The 20,693-nt window shown below is 33.5% G+C and overlaps 1 protein-coding gene across 1 annotated transcript; it reads right to left on the bottom strand.

Moving 5' to 3' along the window:
- Positions 1-7,590: 7,590 nt before the first annotated feature.
- On the bottom strand, positions 7,591-19,438 carry LOC113689355 (cysteine-rich receptor-like protein kinase 25). The gene is made up of 7 exons (XM_072050017.1): positions 18,501-19,438; positions 10,591-10,737; positions 10,382-10,530; positions 10,084-10,294; positions 9,655-9,901; positions 9,380-9,530; positions 7,591-8,165 (listed from the first exon to the last, which is right to left on the bottom strand). The coding sequence occupies exons 1-7, from the start codon at positions 19,363-19,365 to the stop codon at positions 7,833-7,835; spliced, it is 2,103 nt and encodes a 700-aa protein (XP_071906118.1). The 5' UTR covers positions 19,366-19,438; the 3' UTR covers positions 7,591-7,832.
- Between the last annotated feature and the right edge of the window lie 1,255 nt (positions 19,439-20,693).

Genomic DNA, 20,693 nt, shown 5'->3' with positions numbered 1-20,693 from the left:
AATTGGAAGGGGTCCCTTCTGGGAAAAGCCCTAAAAACACAAAAAAAAAAAGGATTGTTTTCATTTTTCTTTCAATTCTAGGGAATCTATTAATTCAGAAATTTTCCTTTGTCCAATCACATTAAAACCTGGTCTCTCCCTTGGTGAGTCATTATGTTCCTCTCATGAACCAATACATCTCTCTATGGTGAGTCTTAGTTCATCGTTATTGAGTTTTTTCTATCTTTACCAGGCTAAACTAATTTAATAATAGATTAATATTTTATATGCTATATATATATATATTTCGATGCATGATAACTAATTTTAGTTTGAATTTAAAATAAAAATTTTGCAAGCATGGAATGAATTCAAATCCAATAATATATACACTATCAGTGTATAAAAAAGTTTAATCCTTTACTATTTTCACATTAAAATATTCAATACTATATTTACACTTTTTTATATTTATACTCCACCACGATTTGTCACTAAAATGCCCCCTATTAATTTCCTCAACTTTCTCATTTCTTATATACTTTTCTGATCTGGGAAGGACATGGCGCACTTTGCCTCTCCTTTTCTCTCTTCACACCCTACACCCTACACCCCAACCCCTAGATCTATTGGAAAACAATATTGATAAACTTATGCTATTAGCGTCTTCTACACTTATTCATTACGCTTTTTTCCTCTCCTCCTTTCCCTTCTACTTCTCTCCAAAAACATACTTTATCAATTAAACAACGACACAAAGTCCTAAATTAATTTAGGACTGATTCAAATAGGTTGTGCTAGAGAATAATCCAATTTGGTCCACACATCTTGCATCACTGTTGAAAGGGTGACGAGTTAGGAAAGTTGGTTATTTTACAAATGGGGCCTCACAAGTTTCAATTCAAACCTGTTTGTGTTACGAATCGTGTTTTTAATTCTTAATTTAGTTTTTTTTATAATTAATTGCCCTAATTATATTTAATAACCCTAGTAGTGCATGACTTTTACTTAAGTTTCAATTTTTTCGCGCGCGCGTCGTAAGTTCGCGCATTTCGTGTAAGTACGCGTATTTCACGTCGGAGCGGCTAAGTGGAGATTTAAAAAACTTATACTAGACTACTAAAAGTGAATAATTATAGCGTTAAAGGAAGTACACTGGAGGTTTAGTGCACAAGTATAACAAACAAGAGATAAAACGGTGGTACGAAACCCGCGCACGACAATTATTAAGAGTTGACTTTTTGCCCAACACTTATGGCTACTATTCCATTCTTTCTCCCCAAGTTTTAGCACACAAACCTCTCTCATCTCTCTCCATTTTTAGGCCAGCAGCCCCAAGGAAGAAGAAGGAAAGAAAACTCCATCCAATCTTGTACCATTTGACCTCTAAATTTTCACACAACTCACATACCACTTAGAGATTAGCTTAAGCTTGGTGGAAGACTTTATCTTGGTGGTTTTCTTGGAGCTTTTGTGATAAAAAATTTCTGGTTATTCAAGGGTTCAAGAGGTATACACCTCAACTCATCCAATCTTTCATTTCTTGGCTTTAAAGAGTTTCATTCTTGGCTTTGAAGTTTGTAGCTTCCTTGTTGTTGTTATTTGGATTGGATTGGTTGAAGTGGGTTCTATGAACTCCTATCTTGGTTATATAAGGACTGCCATGATGTTAAAATGTGTGTTTGTGTGTTTGTGATGAGTGTTAAGGTTAGAAATTGAAGGAAACATCGAAGGAGAGTGGTGCAAGTGTGATGGCCGAATCTGTCCTGTTTTTGCCGTGACTAGATTTCAAAATTTTGATGCTCCAATAACTGTGAAACTGATGTATATATGTCATATATTGTGTGTAGAAAGTTTCTACCAAAATTCTTTTGAATTGGTTGAGTAAAAAATTGAATTTTCAAAACTTTAAGAAATTTGGAAAACGTGTCCAGGCAGTCCCAACAGTGTTTCTTTAATCGAACATATCTCATTGTACAGATGTCAAATTCGAGTGCCATTTGCGGCATTTGAAACTAGACATTTGTAGCTTTCCAACGGTATAAAACTCACCATTTAGTTCGAACGGAATGAACTGTAGTGGTTCACCAAAGCTTACTGTTCTGTTCAGCCTATTCACTCGAATGGAAATGAGAAGCTGTAACTTGAGACTTGAATTCGAACCACTTGTGTACTGATTTTGAGAACGACTGGTTCTAATGAAATGTAGAATTTTCAATCTAGTTTTCAACGCCACCGACCATTCTCAATTTCAAATTGTATTGAGTGAGATATGGTACAATTTCCAAAGTGTGACAAAGCTGGAAATCTGGAAATCTTTCTCTTTTTGCTAGCCGAATGGTTAAGTTTGATTTGGGACATTTTGTTTCAAATATTCTGATGTCAATCAATCATATATTGCCTATTAAGTGGTTATAGGACCTTGGTTTAAAAAATGAACCGAAATGGGACTGATTTCATTGTGCAAAATGTTTGGAAGGGGAAAGAAAACAAGAAGGCAGATTAGCTTTGGAAATTTTCTGAACTTTGGTGATTTTGTTAACTACCTTTCCGTACGAATTTTTGCATGAAATTTGATAGACAGGTATTTCTCATATGGAAGTTTTATTGTACCAAAATTAGTATTATTCTAAAACCATTTCGATACCCAAATGATGTCTCAAAGTTTGCTCTTCAAATCTGGAAAATTTCTGAATAGTGTACAAAAGTCAGCCGACTTTAAGCTATGATATCTTAATGCTCAAAACTCCGAATTTAGTTCCATTTGTATTGTTTGAAACTATGTTAGAAACTCGTAGTGTGTTACAAATTTCAAAGGCTAATTCACTTTCTGTGAATTTTTCCGAATTTCCAAAGATTGCCGAAAAGCATGACTGAAACTACCTTGCTTACTCAGATCAGAAATTTTGAATGCCTTCCATTTAGAATCTTGGAAAGGTGTTTTTTAGGAACTTTTAGTATTTTGAAACTAGTTTCCAACGGTGTAAAGTTTTCCAATTTTGACTTACTGAGTGCAAGATTTGATTTTTCTAAGTTTGGCATGCAAAACTGAAATTTGCCGATTTCTTAGAAAATACAATTTTGGGAACTTGATTTCTCATCTTGATATTGATATATCGTTTTGAACCCGATTTCGTGGAGGATATGCATTTCCTTAGTAACTTTAAATTCCTCACTTGTGAATCTTGACTTTCGATAAAGTGAAACTCTTATAAAGATGTTGAATTGAATTTTAAAGCAAGTGTGCATTCTTCCTTGTTTAATAAGGAATTTGTGAAAGTGTGAGAGTGATTGTTGGTCACTTTTTTTCAGGCGATCAAGAAGGTCTCGAAGAGAATCCCGAAGTGGATCATTAAAGACTTTCTTTACTCACTTATTTTGAATTGGTGAGTGTTCCTTATGTATTTAAGTGTTAAGTGCTACCTATAATTGCTCCTATGAAATTGTTCACCGTTTTAAGGCGAGTGTGTACTTTATCTCACTCGACCTACTAAAATGACAAATTTCTACCGTTTAACCGTAAATTTCTATCGTTAGCCGTGAACTACTACCATTTACCGATTTACTTGATTACTTGTGCATGTTGTAAACTCTAAGCTGAACTGGATCCTGCCCTTGGTTACTAACCTGCTCGAGCCATGATTGAACTCGGTCGGGTAGGTTGGAACCCTGGGCCACCGTTTTGGTATACTCAAGTATTACCACTGGAGGGATAAGGTGATGGCCAGACAACCGGGGGAATTACTGGAGTAATAAGGTGAAACTGACCGAAATGGTTCTACGTGAACACCGTATCCTTTTAATGAGTGTTTATTTCAATATAATGATAAATGTCTCATTTTAATGTGCCAATGTGAAACCTTAAACCATATATGTGTTATGATTAATTTACTTGATTTATTAGAACTGCTAGTGTGTTTTGGAACTTCACTTGGCTGTTTGGTTCATTCCACGCTTTTGTTTTCTTTAACAGGGTTCAAGACCGAGAGTGCTCGTGAATAGTACTAGGTTATTTTCTTTTGAAGATTTTAAGTTGTATTATAGCAGATGACTATAGTATATATTCTTTTGGGTTGTATTTAAACTTGAAGGTTATCTAATTTTAAGTATGAAATGTTTTAGAGTACTTTAATTATATATTGAAAATATTTGAAGTATTTCTAGCTTTTGAATTATGGATTGTAGTGAGCCCCAACTAGATACTAAGCACAATACCACTCAGTTCATTACCTTTCATTATCTAAACTTTTTGGACCTTCTATCAGTTTTCCACAATTGCATTATCCATCAAAAAAACTAAAACTAATTCTACATAAATATTGCTTGCATTTTTATTTATTGCAAAAAATAAAATTAAGTTTTGTAAACAAATTTCTTTAGAAACATTTTTTAATGTGCATCAATCACTTGGTTCATGTTAGGAATTAAAGGTGGGCCTTAATGGGCTCATTTAAAACGCGTGCATATTCAGCTTCACAGGTTTGCACCGTAATAATGATATGTATTAAAATAGCGGGCTGACTATGAGAACCCTTGGCCTCATTCCCTTTTGACTGATAAGTTTGACTTTTGACTGATATTATATGATACAATTACTTGTTATTTGAATATTATTATTGCTAGAGGTGGCAATTTGGATTGAGATCCATTTATCCATTCATATAATGTATAAATAAATTGATTTGGATTATCCATTTATAGTATTGGTTTTAAATGGTTAACCAAAATAAAACCATTAAACTAAATGGATTTATATGGATTATCCACAAAAATCACATATATCCATTTACTTAAAAATCAAATAAAAGAAATGGAAAGAAAATGACTAAAAATGGACCCTCGAAAACTGATTAATTATTGATCCAATACAAAGGCCCGCTGCTTTCTACTATGAAGAGCTTAATCTGTCGCAACCAATCGTTCCATTGTTTTTCACCTGAGCTATGCTGATGTAAGTGGCTCCACCAAATGCTGTGTTCCCCCCTCCCCCTCCCCCTCCCCCTTCCGCTATGAAGCAATGGATAAGCACACTGTAGGACTCAATTACGCTAATTATATTTGAGAACTTTGTCCCTCTTTCTTCTCTTTGAGAGGTGCAAATCACATAACTGCTGCCTGCAGTTTCCTTTACTGACCTAAGTTCTTAACATTTTGCAGCTGTTTGATAATGTATAAGAAAGTTGTAATACATACATGTTCAAAAATGATTTGATAGGATCTAAGTATTTTGTCCTCTTTCTCATCCAAATACACCTAAAATTTACAAGTACATAAAAAGTATCTTCATATTACAAGAAATGATAATACAAAAATAAAGTAACAAAATATTTAAATGGATTATAAATGGATAATTGTTTTTTATTTAATCCATTTAGATCCATCCATTTAGATCCATTTATTAAATGGATCTAAATGGATTGGATAAATTTCATCCACCATCCATTAAGTCAAAACCAATTATGAACCATTTATCCATATTGCCACCTCTAATTATTGCCCCCTTCTACTTGCAAAACCTAATTTTTTTTTTATTTGTGCTTCTGCTAAAAAATTATCTTAGCTCTACTACTACCCACAACAATGATCTTTGTAGCTAATATAATGTATACTTCCCGCTTTCTACAAAGATTAATATGAAATGCAGAGAATACTCATTTACTGATTAGCATATATGTTGGAGATCTACAATAGTTATGAGAAAGAAATAAAATGGAAAATAAAAAGATTAAGTTAAACTATTGATTTCCATTCGACGCTATGAATCAAAGCCAACACTTTAGATGGATTTGAATGAGAAAAATTTAATCATTAGTATTAAATGATTATCCAGTTTAACTCGTTAAAATGGCGGTTTTACGTGGATAATCCATGTAATCCAACTATATCCATTTGATAAGAAAAAAAATTCTAACACGAAACAAATTAAGATGTGCTTTAAACAAGAAATATTCGAAGTGATACATTTTACTTCTGTTGTTCGGCAACTACTTCAGGTTTTTCTGAATTGAAGAACGAATATTACTTTAAATTGTAAGAGGAGCATATCACTACAAATTTGGGTTCATTGGTATAGGTTTCAACAAACCATTGTAAGGAAGGCATCTTATCTATACTGGCAAAGACCAAAGGAAAACTAAACCTGTAAAATCAACCATAAAGATCAACTTTACCAAGGCATATAACAATATGAAATTTTCATATTAATTTAAGAACTTTAGACAAACTCGAATGTCATTATTTGTCAGCTCTTATTAAACCACAAGCAAAGCTGTATCTATCCTATGGCAGAATCCTCACAAGCCTAAAAACATTGTAGGCATTAATGCTAAATTCATACCCCCATGAGGAATGATGCAAATTCCCGTGAGCGCTATATTCTTGTCCTATATTCTTGAGGAACCAGAAGGGGGAAGCTGGAAGCCTCCTGATTTGTGAGGCACAGGATTACAATTTACAAACATGAATATCAGAACCATCCATGATGCAAAGGATGCCGTTGATAGGACCAGTTACTTGAATCAGTGGATCACTGTACCTCCAGATCGTGGGGCTATACCCAGTGAAGGTATTGAATTCGGGGCACACCAGGATTCGTTAACACTTCTGAATTGCATCAATGATTTCAGAGAAAATCGTAGCAGAATCTTTGTCAATACATCTGTAGGTATATAATTTAAAGTGTTGATCATCTCCAGGTTGTGAATTCGTTGCCTTTTATCTGGCCTAATAAAATCCATGTTGTGACCTTTTAACTCGTTGCCTTGAATCAAGAAGCAGAATTGGAACGAACTGCGATTATATGTATAGGGGCCAGGCTACATGCTTCAGTTTATAATTGGTTTCAATGCTGATTAAGAATCAGTGTTTAACCTGGATTCTATATACATTTATGTACTTACTGTTACAAGACAAGACTCCAAGTTTAAAGATCAGAAACATCATGAATAAATCTCAATGGTTAATGGTTCATGATCTTGGACACTGCAATTCTGAGAAATGAGACATAGTACCTTTTAAGTATTATTTATCCGTGAAAAAGGGACAATGAATAAGAATGATAATATATATTAAGTTAGAAACTACAAACAAAATTTAAAAAAAAAAGTACCTTGATGAAATGGATAATTTTCGCAACTTTCAAGAAGAATAACTTACCAATTTCATATTAGTATTACAAGGTTGAAACCTTCTGACTTTTCAAAACCCTCCAAAATATGACTCTTCACTACATCACCCGAAGCAAGCCATGGTATCCAACTTGGCTACTCAAGTTGTCGGCTCAAATTTGGCCAGACGGATTCTGCGGTGTTTTGAGGCTTATAACATTGCATAACCGTTCATGCCATGTTTGATCCAAATTGAGTTGCCCAATGTATAATTGGAGACAATTAGGTGTTTATGGTGAGGAAGAGTGAATAAACTATACTAATAAGAAATTCCACGAATAAATCTCCAAATGTAATAGAAGAAGTATGATTGTGGCATCGTTGATTAGAGTTACATGTAGTTTATAAGCTTTTTAAAAATGGTTGTAGTTTAATCATGCAAATGGTGTCATAGAGATAATAGATAGTGGTAAACCAAGCAAAGATGTCTTCTCCTGACTGAATATATCTTGCAAAGGTTATGTAATGAATAAGTTTATGCATATGTTCAACTTTCAAAAAAAAAAAAATTGTGCAGCTCAATTCAAAATCGCTAGCGATTAACAAGAATGTCCGCTTGTACATGGGGGCTATTTTGTCAACTAGAACACACTGCAGTACAAGCAGATTTTTCATTCTTAGGAAGATTTGGAAATGCGAAACACAATTCCTTGATATTTCCTTCCAGAATTAGCCCTATTTCTTCCTTCATCTGGCATATGGTTCAGTAATTGATGCCTCATTTAGAGAGCTTGGAGCTGAATTTCTTTCGGCATTAGATTGATCAACTTTCAGCTCCACCACCCTGCTTTCCGATCCTTGGCTCCGGAAAACTGCCGGACAATGTAGAGTAGGTAGGGTAACAGAACTATTATTGAGCATTTGGACCACGGATGCCATTGTAGGTCTTTTGCTGACAACTTCTTCAACACATACTAAACCTACTTGGACACATTGAATGACTTCACTTTTGATATAAGAATCTCCAACACTTGAATCCAAAAGAGCTAAAGGATCGCCGTTTCTCCAATGCTTCCAAGCCTTTTGAAATAATCCCACGTATAAGGAGTTCAGACTTAAAAACTGCAATTTGCTCAAGCATATCTAGTTTCACAAGTGATATCCAGCTTTACATATTAGTTTGTCCTATGAATAATGTCACCTTTCCAATAGGCATTAGTCAATACCATATATTCCCGGATTAACCTTGCTAAAGATTTCGAATTAACCTTCCTTTCCATCCTTTTCTATGGACTGCCATTTTTAGTGTAGTGTACCAATTCTTACGTTACCTCCTAAAGTATTTTTTGTGTCACTTAACCTTTGAAAAACATAACTACTCCTCTATTGCTTTTCACTTCTTTCTTTTCTCAATTAAACTTAACCTATAATTCAATTTGGATCAATCTAATTCATAGTGGCAACATATCAACCGAGAGAAGTACATTTATTAAAGAATATATTAATATTTGATTAATTTTTTTAAATTAGTAAAGAAAAGAATCTAATTACAAAAAATCCATAAGAGAAAAAAGAATAAAATAATGTCCAAATAATCAGCATGTGAACGTGATTGTCAATTTGTCTAATTATGAGGATATAGATTAAAAATTTTTCCTTTTGATTTCTTAGATTGAAAATGGATGAAATTAATTAGAATGTAATTGATTGGTAATTGAATAATTATATATATATATATATAAAGTCATAATAAAACATATATTCAATTATGATTCTACTTTTTGACAAATACAAAAAAATTTTTACAGAGGAATTCTTGACTTTTCTCAAAAATAAGAATTTGAAAAAAGAAAGTGAAGTTGACAGAAAAAAACAAAAGAGAAGAAAAAAATCAACATAATAAGAGTATAGTTTTGTTCAGTAGGAAGGTTAACTGACACAAAGGTTAGGAGATAACCTAAGAATTAGGTATACGTTAGAGAGATATATCGCGAGTGCAACATACAAATGACACAACGGGTGGCAAATATGACAAGTCCCAATGGAGATCTAGAGATGTACATGGAACACAAACAGATATATATGTATTTACTTAGGGCAGGTAGCTCATGAACTACTGTTCCAATTTGGTCTCGCGCATGCAGAAAAGCAATTGCAGCTTTAGGTAATCTTTAGAGTAACAAACAAGCAAAGAAGTTGAAATTTAGGCGTGCCAAGGTCAAATCTCCAATCCAATTGTGCAAAACCACAGAAAAAAAGTAAAACTCAGCAGAGATTTTGTAATCTGTACTTACATAGCTTAGAAGGCCTTCAGAATCTTCAGATACGTTGAAGCTCCTGTTCTTCTTGCCTGTGATAATTTCCAAAATTACAACCCCAAGGCTGAATACATCTGACTTTACGGAGAACTGGCCACACCTTGTGTATTCGGGAGCCATGTAACCACTACAAGCCACAAAGATTGTTATAATTGGTATTAAGGCATCACTAATGAGGCAATGAAATGTGTTTTCCATGAAAGATACAAAGTCATATTATGTGAGAAACGATGGTGTGGAGCAAAACTTACAATGTCCCAGCAATTCTATTTGTGTTTCCTACAGATTGATCAACTCCACAAATCTTTGCCATGCCAAAATCTGCTATCTTTGGACTCATATTTCCATCCAACAATATATTGCTTGCTTTGAGATCGCGATGAACAATTCTAAGACGAGAGTCCTCGTGCAGATAGAGGAGTCCTCTTGCTATACCTCCAATGATCTTGTAACGTCTTGACCAGTTCAGTGATCGTTTCTTTTCTGAATCTTTACTATCTTAAACACAATATTCTTTGTTAGAACTGAAAAATACTAAATCAATGGTTTCTCACAATCAAACACCTGTCAAGAGCCAATTTGTTACCTGCCATTTGCTAAGATGGTGGACTTAAGTAACATAGAAGAAGGTCAAACAAAAAACCAAACACTAGAACAAGCATTTCTAGACTAAAACTCACCAAAGAGGAAGTAGTCAAGGCTTCTATTGGGAACAAATTCATAGATGAGTATCTTTTCTTCCCCTTCCAAGCAAAATCCCAATAGTCGAACTAGATTTCTGTGTTGAAGCTTTGCGACCACTACAATTTCATTTTTAAATTCTTCTGCACCTTGCCCTGAGCTTCTTGACAGCCTCTTTACTGCTACCTCTTGTCCATTAGCAAGTACACCCTGAAGATATATGCATAGTAAGATGTGATTGAAAATTTGAAAGTTTAGATATTAACATTCAGAATCACTTATATTTCATATAGGGACCTTGTATACACGACCAAATCCACCTTCGCCAATTTTGTTATCCACAGAGAAGTTATTTGTGGCAATTTGAATTTCAGTTAAGCTATACTGTAAGGATTCGGCAGTTAGGATTTCAGCAACTCCATCTACACCAGGGATAAGCAAATATACTCAATTTATTAGTTCAAAAATCTCTGAGGTTTCCTGTAATTGCAATCAATAAACATTACCAGTTGCCCCCTGCTGTGCCATTGCAGCATATCTCTTCCCTGATCTTCTTTTCAGGAAGACTAAAGTCATGATAAATAGCACAAAAGCAACCCCGATTAGTGGGACAGCAATTGGAAAAGCTGCTCGTAGGGGTCTTCGGCGTTTGCCTGGATTAAAGGAAGTTTAATTTACTTCAAAAGTCAGCTCATAGGAGATCAAGTTTGCTGAATTTTGGGTTAGTGTAACTCCGAGACAGCCCATTACATGGACGGATAGCTATGCAAGAATACATTATTTGAAAAAATATTCTTTGAGTATCCTTTAAAGTTTTTCACCACCTTTTCGTCTCACATACTCCATATTGGCAGTAAATAAAAAAAAATTTGACAATCAATTTTCAATCCTAGCATACTAATTGTTCTAGTTATGGATTAATAGAATTAAACTCCCCTGTGGCTTCAGTAATTTACAAATTTAGCTCTGTGTTTGGACCAAATTACAACTACGCTTGTAAATGAGGCTGTCCAGACCCAACCGTTGGATATAATCAAATGATAACAATGCCCTACTTTAAAAAGACTTGGAAAATAAAAACCAAAATAAATGGGATAGCATTTTAGGGCACAAGAATTGCTAGCAAAAAAAGCCGAAGATAATTAATTACTAAATTTAGAAAAGCAGGGTGGCAAATAAGCAAATAGGTGCTTCCCCCAGAAGAACAAGAAAGTACGTATCAGAATAGAACGAGATCAAAGACAAAGAAGTGGAGAAGAAACATTAAAGATAAAGTAAAGGAAGATGCACCAATACTAAGAAGAAGGAAATACAAGATAACCAAACCAACGGTGTGGAAAGGTGAAATAAAATGAGAAAAAAAATGAAGATGAAGAAGAAGAAGAAAGCACCCTTTTCATCTCAAACCTTATTTACTCCATTTCAGATCTATTACAACTGCCACTGCAATCACCATAACCACCTCCTAATTTTAACGTACCTACTCCTATTCAATTCCCTCGAGACTGGTATCACCAAGTCATTTTCTCCTTTCTACTTTTTCCTTCGCTTCATAAGCATACCGACATACATACATACGCGCATCACGAGTATATACATACATATATGGTATTATAGTTGTGGAATTTGAACATATGTTATGGTAATGCTGGTAGAGGAGATTTGGGCTTTTTTGTTTCCTTAGAAGGAAAGGTAATGTAGTTTTTGAAAGGAAAACTTGTTCAAAATATTTTTCACATTTCGTTTAATGAATTTTTTTTGTTATTCACTTTTAAAATTGTAACTTTACATCCCTTATAAAATCAAATCGACAAAAATTTGGTCTCAACTTAAATTTTTTGATAGTTTCTTATCCTGAATCAATTACATGATCTACACAAGATCTTTTTTTTGGGCAAAAAAGTGAGACCCATCTGTAATTAAATAATCGACTCGATCTATATCTTTTTTTGTCTTTAAAAATATAGGATTTGATTCAAACTGTATTCATTTTTTTCTAAAAAAGTGAGATGTTTTGCCATTTGAAAAATAAAATTTGACCCTTTTGTGCATAAAAAAATTATTGCATGTTAGTCATGGAGTAATTTCAAGCTAAAAAATGATCGAAAATTTAGATTAAAATCAAATTTAACTAACTTGACCTTGTAAGGAACATAAAATTAAGATTTTAAAAATAAGTGACGAAAAAAGTCATTTGATAAAATATAATAATCATTTTAAATGATTTTCTCTTTTTGAAAACTTAATGTACGGCAGAGTTTAACAGTCTAAAATTGTGCTCTAAACGACTAGAGCCCAATCAATGCGCAGATTGGTTGTGTAAAGTAAAGTTGGCCGCTTAATGGTGGTTGGATGCTGGAGCCCAATTGTGACTAGTGACTAGTGAGGTAAAGGTTAAAGGCAAATAAAGGATTGAGGAAAAGAAGAGGTTACCGTTGCCAATTAACTTGGAACCTAGGACAATGACATACCTTGGTGGGCATTTTGGAACATTTAGCTTGTCTTTTTGTTGACCAGTCAAAGTATAAGGTGTCACTCGAGACTCGAGGTTAACTAATGCAGAGGAGCTCATAACCTCTGTTTTCAAACTCGGACCGGACCGGCCGGTCGAACCGGTCGAACCGGGAACCGGTCAGGTAGCCGGTCCGAGTCACATTAGAAAACCGGAAATTTAAAATCCGGTCAAAGCCTGTCAAAAATCGGGTTTGACCGGAAAAAACCGGTTTTTCCGGTTCAACAGTAATTTTTTTTAAAAAAAATTCAAACTTTTTAATATTATGTTTTGACCCCCTAAATTGTTAAAACTTATTGATATATCTCAAATATTTGATACTTTATAAATAGTGTCCTAAAATTTGATGTTATTTTTCAATTAAATTCATAATTTTAATTCTAAACTTGTTAATATTTATTAAATAATATAAATTGCTACTTGATTGTTCTAATTTCTTTGTATTTTCTTGTTAAATATATTTGAAACATCAAATATATATGAATATGCCTTTATTAATATCAATATATTATTAGATATTATATATATAATATTTTAATTTTTAAATAATTTTTATTTATGACGTCATCCGGTTCGACCCCTATCGACCCCCGGTCGAACCCATTGACCCCTGACCCCTGACCTCGGCCGAGTCGCTATCCGGTCCGATTCTGAAAACATAGCTCATAACCCTTTTGGTCTTAGCATTATACGGACCCGGGACCTCAATGGTTACGGGTACTGTTTTAAAATTCGGACCGAATTGATAGATTTGACCGATTAAATAAAAGATCGATCGACTATCAATCCGAGTCATTTTTAAAAGTTGCATACCAAAAACTCAATTAAATCTGGTCATAATCGAAAACTCGATCAAACAGAGTTTGATCAGAAAACCAGTAAACCCAATTTTGTACTTTTCTTTTTGCTGTATTTTTTCCTATTGCTGATTTTTTTTCTTTTTCCCAAAATTGTCTTCATGTTTAAAGCCTTAATTTGATCCCTCCAACAATTTGATAATATGTATTGGAAATCACAAGCAAAAAGTTCTAAGAGAAAATAACAAAAAGAGGAAGAGAGAAGATAAATCTATAACTATATCTTTATTATCAACTTCTAAAGATCTAGATCTCAATGAAAAAGAAGAAAGAAAGAAATTACCAGAAGAATGAAAATAAAGGAAGAGAGAAGGAATCTTGCCTATTTGAAGAAAAGAAACAAAACAATCACAAAATGAAAAGCAAAAAAAAAAAAAAAAAAGAATGCAGACAATGAAACCCCCTGGTAATTTGGTGGTGATGCATGCTAGTGATTTGATGATGTCGTGTTTTTTCTTTTTCCTTTTTAATTTGGTGAATTTCTGTTTTCTAATAACATTGGTTGAAGTTGATTGGAAAAAGCCAAAAAAAAAAAAAAGGGGAAAACACTGTTTGAAGGTTGAAGAGAAGGAGAAGAAAGAGGCGGAAATGTTTCCGCCTGGTGCATGAGGAGGAATTAATGGGGTCAAAGTACAGGGGATAGGTGTTTAGACCTAATGAAGATTGAAGAGTAGGAAGACAAAAGATGCCTTCCATGTCTCAAATTTTTCTAATTTTGTGTTTTGACCCTTTATATTTTGAGCAATTACAATTATGCTTGCAAATTTCTTTTATAATTCTTGTGTGCAACTTTAGCTTTTGCACTTTGTACAAATAAGTCTCAATTTTGTTTAAGACTTATCATGCATGTGCATTTGAACTTTATAAACGTTACCAAATTAATTTAAAATTTGATTGTTGAATTTTTATTTAAAATTTGTATTAAGTATTTGATATTGATTTGTCGTTTTGTTCAATTTCTAACTCAATTGTGTTTTAAGAATTTGATGTGATGCAAGGACTATGAGGTAAAAATGAACCTAATTAATATATTAATTGTATTTTTTCTATATTTTTTTATTTTAAAAAATTAATATATAATTTATGACAGCATATGGTTTTTAATGCTGGTCCGACTTGATTGAATCTATTAACCCCTGACCTCTGAGTTCAACCGAGTCATTTGCTGGTCCGAATTTCAAAACATAGGCTACAAGTACCACCATAGAGGGCTTTTTGTAGCTCAAATGAGGCCAAGCTTACTTGTCCTGATCTAGGCAATGAGAAGCTTGGCGTGATTAACTTGCAATCCTACCAGTCTCTCACCCCATTATCAATACTTAGGATTACTTAGTACTATGATCAAACTTTAAAGTTTGACTGGTAATTTGGTCAAATTTCATGGAAATACATGCACAGTAGGTCTGACTTATAATTTGGCCAAATCTCAAGAAAGATGAATACACAATAGTTTTTACGTATCACTTCTTAGCTTACTCTCAGTTCCATCTTGTATTATATTGTCATATATCCTTCATAAACAACCTATTTTAACTCTTTTTTTCTTCTTTAGAATTCCAAGAACCACTGACTATGTAAAAAAAATGAAAATAGACTAAAATGCCAAATTTTAATTAAAAAATCAAATTTTTATGAGTTTTTTAGTATATATATATATATATATTTCATTTCTTTATCATATATTGGTTTTAGTTGTTGTATTTTGATCTTTTTTTTAACCGTGTTAGTCATAGTTGGAACTCAAGGACAAAAACAGGGTTAAAAAAGGATGTCTATGCAGAATACATGACATACTGCAGAAGGTTGGGACAAGAAGTGGCAAGGAGTGGAGAGAGCAGATCCATCGCACGACAAATGTAATTAGTTGTTTGATTAATGTGAATTGTAATAATACCTTTTACCATCAATGATTTAATGTTTCACCTCATAATCTCCTTATGCTTTTGAAATTATCGTCTTAACTCAAGCCCTTGTAGATAACTGATTTTTTTTTTTGTTAAATCAAATTTAAAGAGGGTAAATATGGTATTTGGTTGATTTCATTGCTAATATATATTTTGTACATTTTTTTCTTGGATAATTTTCAAATTGGACCCTTAAATTATGGACTCTCTACAACTCTAATCCTTAAATTTTAATTTTGGATGCTTTACTCCCTAAAGTATGAAATTATCCTACTTTAGAACTTAATAATTATTCTGTATCATGACAACTAGTTTTGTCGCAAAATAGAGAAAATGGCTCCTCTCACAAAAGCACAAGGTAAAATTGCAATTTCGAAACCACAAGGGGTTGCATGGCAAAACATTAAACTACAAAGGAGTAAAATTAATTTACCTATTTTAATATTTTTAAACTAGTGGAAAAATGTATCCCTCTATAATGGAAAATCTTTTACATGCATACCATAAATCCTTGACCTTCTTCAATGTCCTTGTCTAAATTTTGAGAATCAAAAATGAGTTCTTCTTAGCATTACGCCATAATAATTTCATTTTGAAATTAATTTTACAAATCAACACCATACATGATATACCTCATAAACTATTTCAGTTTTACACAAAAGTTAAATTTGAATTAACAAAATTTTGATGTTCAATTAATTGTAAAAAAATTTCCATGATCTTAAACTCTTTTATACTGGTTTAATTGTTTCTTGCAAATTGAATGCAAAAACTTTGTCAAATGGACTTCATCTTTATTTATGCTGATCAACCAATCAAAATAAAATAATAACATAATAATATGAGTTTTAAAAACCGTATATTAGATAAATGGATGTATAACTAAAGAGAAACGAAATGGAGAGAAGCCCAATCAAGCCATCATACCTAATGAATTATACGATGGCCACCATACTACTAAATCAATGTATACTTTATAGTCAAGTAATGTCCTAATGCTTGCGAAAAGGCTGAATATGTACATAATTACTGTCCTAAGAATTATAAGTCCACTTAAAGTTCTACCATATAGGACAAATCATGTGTCATGATCAGTATGATGTGCTTATGCTGAAATCTTAGTATTTTGCACCACATGCCTGCGTTTCAGTTCAACTAAACTATTAGTTACGTGGGGATGTAATCGAACCGAGCTGCTTGTGAGCTCGGTCAAAAACTTGATTCGAACTCGAGTCAACCCAAGTTTGAGTCGAGTTCGAGCGCCTTGATAAGTTAAACGAGTCGAGTTCAAGCATCGAGAAGCAATGTTCGAAGGTTCGTCGAGCCTTATCGAGTTTTTTAATTTTAATTATTTAATATATTATTATTATAAAATTACCTTTATACCCAAAAGAGTTGTTGAATTTACGAAATGTTTCAAATCATATAAAAACTTTTAAAGGGCAATAATGTTTTTTTGCTAAAAAATTGTTAAGAAAATGAAAATTTCTAACTCGAGCTCGATAAGGCTCGCATTGACTCAAGCTCATGTGAGTCGAGCTCGAGTTTTGTGAGCAAGCATCGAGCTCGAGTGAGTATGCATGTCAGGTCAAGCTCGAGTACTCGATTACATCCCTAGTTATGTGATGGTCACCTTTAGGTATATATTTTCGTTCGGCACTAAATTTACACCAATTTATTCTAAATTTACACCTTGTACAACTCTTAAATCAGTGTATTTGGATTGCTAAATTATCTCAAATAATATTTCGCTTGCATCATAAACATATTTATTAATCCATTTTTTTATATTTCCAACTACTTTTTTATCTTACACATATCATAGTATAAAAAGTACTACAGTAATTATTTCAAATAATACTCTATCCAAACACATCCAATTTATTAATCTCAATTATAAATGCATTAAAGGTGTGGATTTAAAATAAAGTTATGTGAATACAGCTCTTTCATTTTCATTTTCGATCCAGAATTCAATACAAACAAAAAAATTGTAAGAATTAAGCCTGTTTTTAACACCAGAGGAAAAAAAGGCCAGAGCAAGGTTCTAGAACATACCTTTAGAGGGACAAGGAGGAGGGCCAGCAATAAAATTTAGTTTGGCATAGGTGGTGGAACACTTAGATGAATTTTCTTAATTTTTTTCATAGATTTTCATGAACTAAATCTAGTAACTTCGCCACAAGAGTTGGAGAGTCTAGTTTTGGTAAAAACTTGATTCATTGGTGAGAGCGAGTTTCAAGTGCATTAGAAAATGACAATCTCACAAGACAAGAGTTAAAAGTGATATTTTACTTATGTCACCTTGGTTTAGAGCAAATAGTGGATTCTATTCCCTATAACTTGTGTTTAGTTGATTCTTCCATTCTTGTGATTTTCCTTAGTTTACTTATTTTTCTTACCTTCAATTTATATTTTCTATATTTGAGGTTATTTAGATAATAGAGCAAGTGAAAAAGTCTTAGTAGTTATAAATTTGCCCCTGGTGAGATCGAAAATAGTAATACCTCCTATACTCATTAAACAAACTATATACTTGCAGAATTCAAGGTAATTAGATTATTAAATTTGGCCAATTGGATAAATGAATGGAAAACTAAAAAGAAACGTAATGGAGAGAAGCCCAACCCAGTTTTGCAAATCAAGCTATCATACCTAAGGGATTCTACGATGTCGACCACGCTATTATTTCAATATGTATTCTATAGTTAATTACAATTCCACTGCTTGCAAAAAGGCTAAATATGTAGATAATTACTGTCTTAGGAATTATAAGTCCACTTAAAATTCTACCATATATGACAAATCATGGGTGCTATGATCAGTATGATGTGCTTATGCTGAAATCTATTTTGTACTACATGCCAATGTTTTAATTCAATTAAAGTATCAGTATGATGATCTTCTTTAGGTATACATTTTCGTTCGGCACTAAATTTACTCTTTGTACAAATTCTAATATCATTCACACCAATTATAAATGTATTAAAGGTTTGGATTTAAAATAAAGTTATGCGAATATAGCCCTTTCATTTTCATTTTCGATCCAGAATTCAATAAAAAGAAAAAAAAATTGTAAGAATTAAGTCTGTTTTTAACACTAGGAAAACAAAAGATGGTCAGAGCAACACTCCAGAACATACCTTTAGTGGAACTAGGAGGAGGACCACCAGTGAAGGAATGAGGCGGTGGTGCAGGGGATGCACTATTGTAGAAGCGGTAGAGCTCATACCTAATATTACAGCTTGGAAGGAACACTCTGCCTCCCACTCTGATGGTACAACAAGTGGGCAGCCGTGCTATAGCCGCTGAGAGACAGCCTTCGCAGTCATCTGCAGATAGATCTGGTGTGCACTGTGTAAGGGTATACAACCTCCGAAAAGCGGAAAGGTTGCCTTCTTGAACAGCAGCGGAAAGGTTGCTTTCTCGAACAGCAAACTTTTTGCCCGAGGCATCACCTGCAGCCTGATGCGCGGCGTTATACAAATCTACCCTTGTAAAGGTATACCATCCTGGACCAGTGGCATTTTGTACGTTGCACATAAACGGACCAGCTGTGGAATCAACCTTGGAGAAGATTGTCTCGTTAGAAAAACGTAACAAGCACTCGTCATACCAAACAATAGCAGCCCTTTGATTCGGGCACTCTTGAAATACTCTTGTGGTGGCACTTGCTACGCATTCTTTGCAAACATCAGCGCTGAGATCGCCTCGACAGAGAAAGAGGCCATAGACCTTGTTTGAAGGGTCATTGCCAGTACTGAAATTATAGAAGCCATTGGTGTCTGTCTGAGATGCATTTGAAGATAGGGTGTCAAGCACGAAATTCAGATTGGTTCTGTAAATGATGCCGGTAGTGCTGTTAGGATTGTATGTAGTATTTCCACAGTAATACCCAAGAAAATCAACGGGGCTAGTGAGTGTGGTATGGAAGCCAATAAGCAAACAAAGCATGTAATAATGGAAGTGGAGCAACAAATTTCTGGAGATCATTTCAAAGGCAGGCATCAAAAGAATATAAGGCTAAAAATCCACAAATTACAGTTGTAACATAGGTGCCAAAGTTTTGGTTGAGGGATCATGAAAGTTGTACAGGTCACGAAAACGAGTCGTCTATAAGATGACTTTATTTTAGCAAGTCGATCAACCAAGTCGCCTGGACGTGAACCATCAGCTGAATGGTCTCTAACCAAAATTCAATACGTCAGTAATAGATTTTGACCGTTTGACAAAAAAAAAAAAAAATTAATGGATTTTGACGGGATTGCAAATTTCAGGATGCTAAAAAATATCAATCAACGTCATTGGGGAGGATAATTGGAATTTGACTAATGCTCTATTGAGTAAAGTGGACCCAAATTGAAGAAAAAGTTCTCTATATATAGTTAAAAGGATAAATTATACGCATATATAGATTCATTGAGTGTCACATGACACCCCTAATGTTTTCAATATTCATATAAACCCTCTATGGTTTCATATAAAATAGAAATTTTACAAAAAATATCCTATGTAACACTATTAGTTGAACTACTATTATTGCCCTTACTTCAATATTAAATCGAACAACAATTAGACCATCTTGTATAAAACTATAGAAGAATTATGTGAATAAATGCAAAATTCATAGAGGATTAAAGTGGATATTCATCTAAAGTGTAGGAGCATTATGTGAATATTATTAATTCACCACACGCATTTTTGGAGCACACCTGGTTCAATCACTATAACCATTGGTGTTTTCCATCTATTTTTCATATTACATGAAATAATAGGTGTTTATGTGGATATTTTGAAATGCAAAGGAGATCATATACTAATATAAAAATCCAAGGGGATTACATGTAATTTACCACAAAATCCCGTAAAGTCTGCCGCATTTTAATTGGATTCAAACTTTCCACTAATTTTCGTTGTCAAAAATGCCAATAAACTGTCCCACTACTTGTGTTTGCAATACATACGTGTTCACCATTTTGTCCAAGTGATTTACATTTCTTAAATTCTTCTTCTTCTTTTGGTAAAGTGGACATATCATAGTACAAGGATTAATTCAAGGGAACCCTCAAGGAAAGCAACGTCTACCCATTTATTAATGACCAATTCCGTGTTGCTTTGTTTTAAAAAATTCATCAAGTTTACGGGCCACTTTTTCAACATATTTACAAGGGTGCCTGCAGCATCAGTAAGAAGCGACCATTATGATGGTTGTTGATCTTAGTTTTTGCAAGAAACCGGTCACAATAGAGCTACTCGTGTAAATCCTCGTTTATGTTATCAGTTTTTGTGAACCATTTTAATGTTAAAATTAATTTTTTAGCATTGCTTTTTTATTT

This window comes from Coffea arabica, chromosome 5c, assembly GCF_036785885.1.
Source record: "Coffea arabica cultivar ET-39 chromosome 5c, Coffea Arabica ET-39 HiFi, whole genome shotgun sequence".
In the NCBI taxonomy this organism is placed as follows: domain Eukaryota; kingdom Viridiplantae; phylum Streptophyta; class Magnoliopsida; order Gentianales; family Rubiaceae; genus Coffea; species Coffea arabica.
Note: the sequence above shows the minus strand (reverse complement) of the source record. Positions and strands in the feature narration are given on the sequence as shown.

Excerpts from the sequence above, each read along its gene's own strand:
- LOC113689355 (XM_072050017.1), bottom strand. The coding sequence starts at position 19,365 with ATGCCTGCCTTTGAAATGATCTCCAGAAATTTGTTGCTCCACTTCCAT. Across the intron at positions 10,531-10,590 it reads GGCACAGCAGGGGGCAACTG|TATATTTGCTTATCCCTGGT; the intron begins GTAATGTTTATT and ends TAATAAATTGAG. Across the intron at positions 9,531-9,654 it reads AATAGAATTGCTGGGACATT|TGGTTACATGGCTCCCGAAT; the intron begins GTAAGTTTTGCT and ends TGTGGCTTGTAG.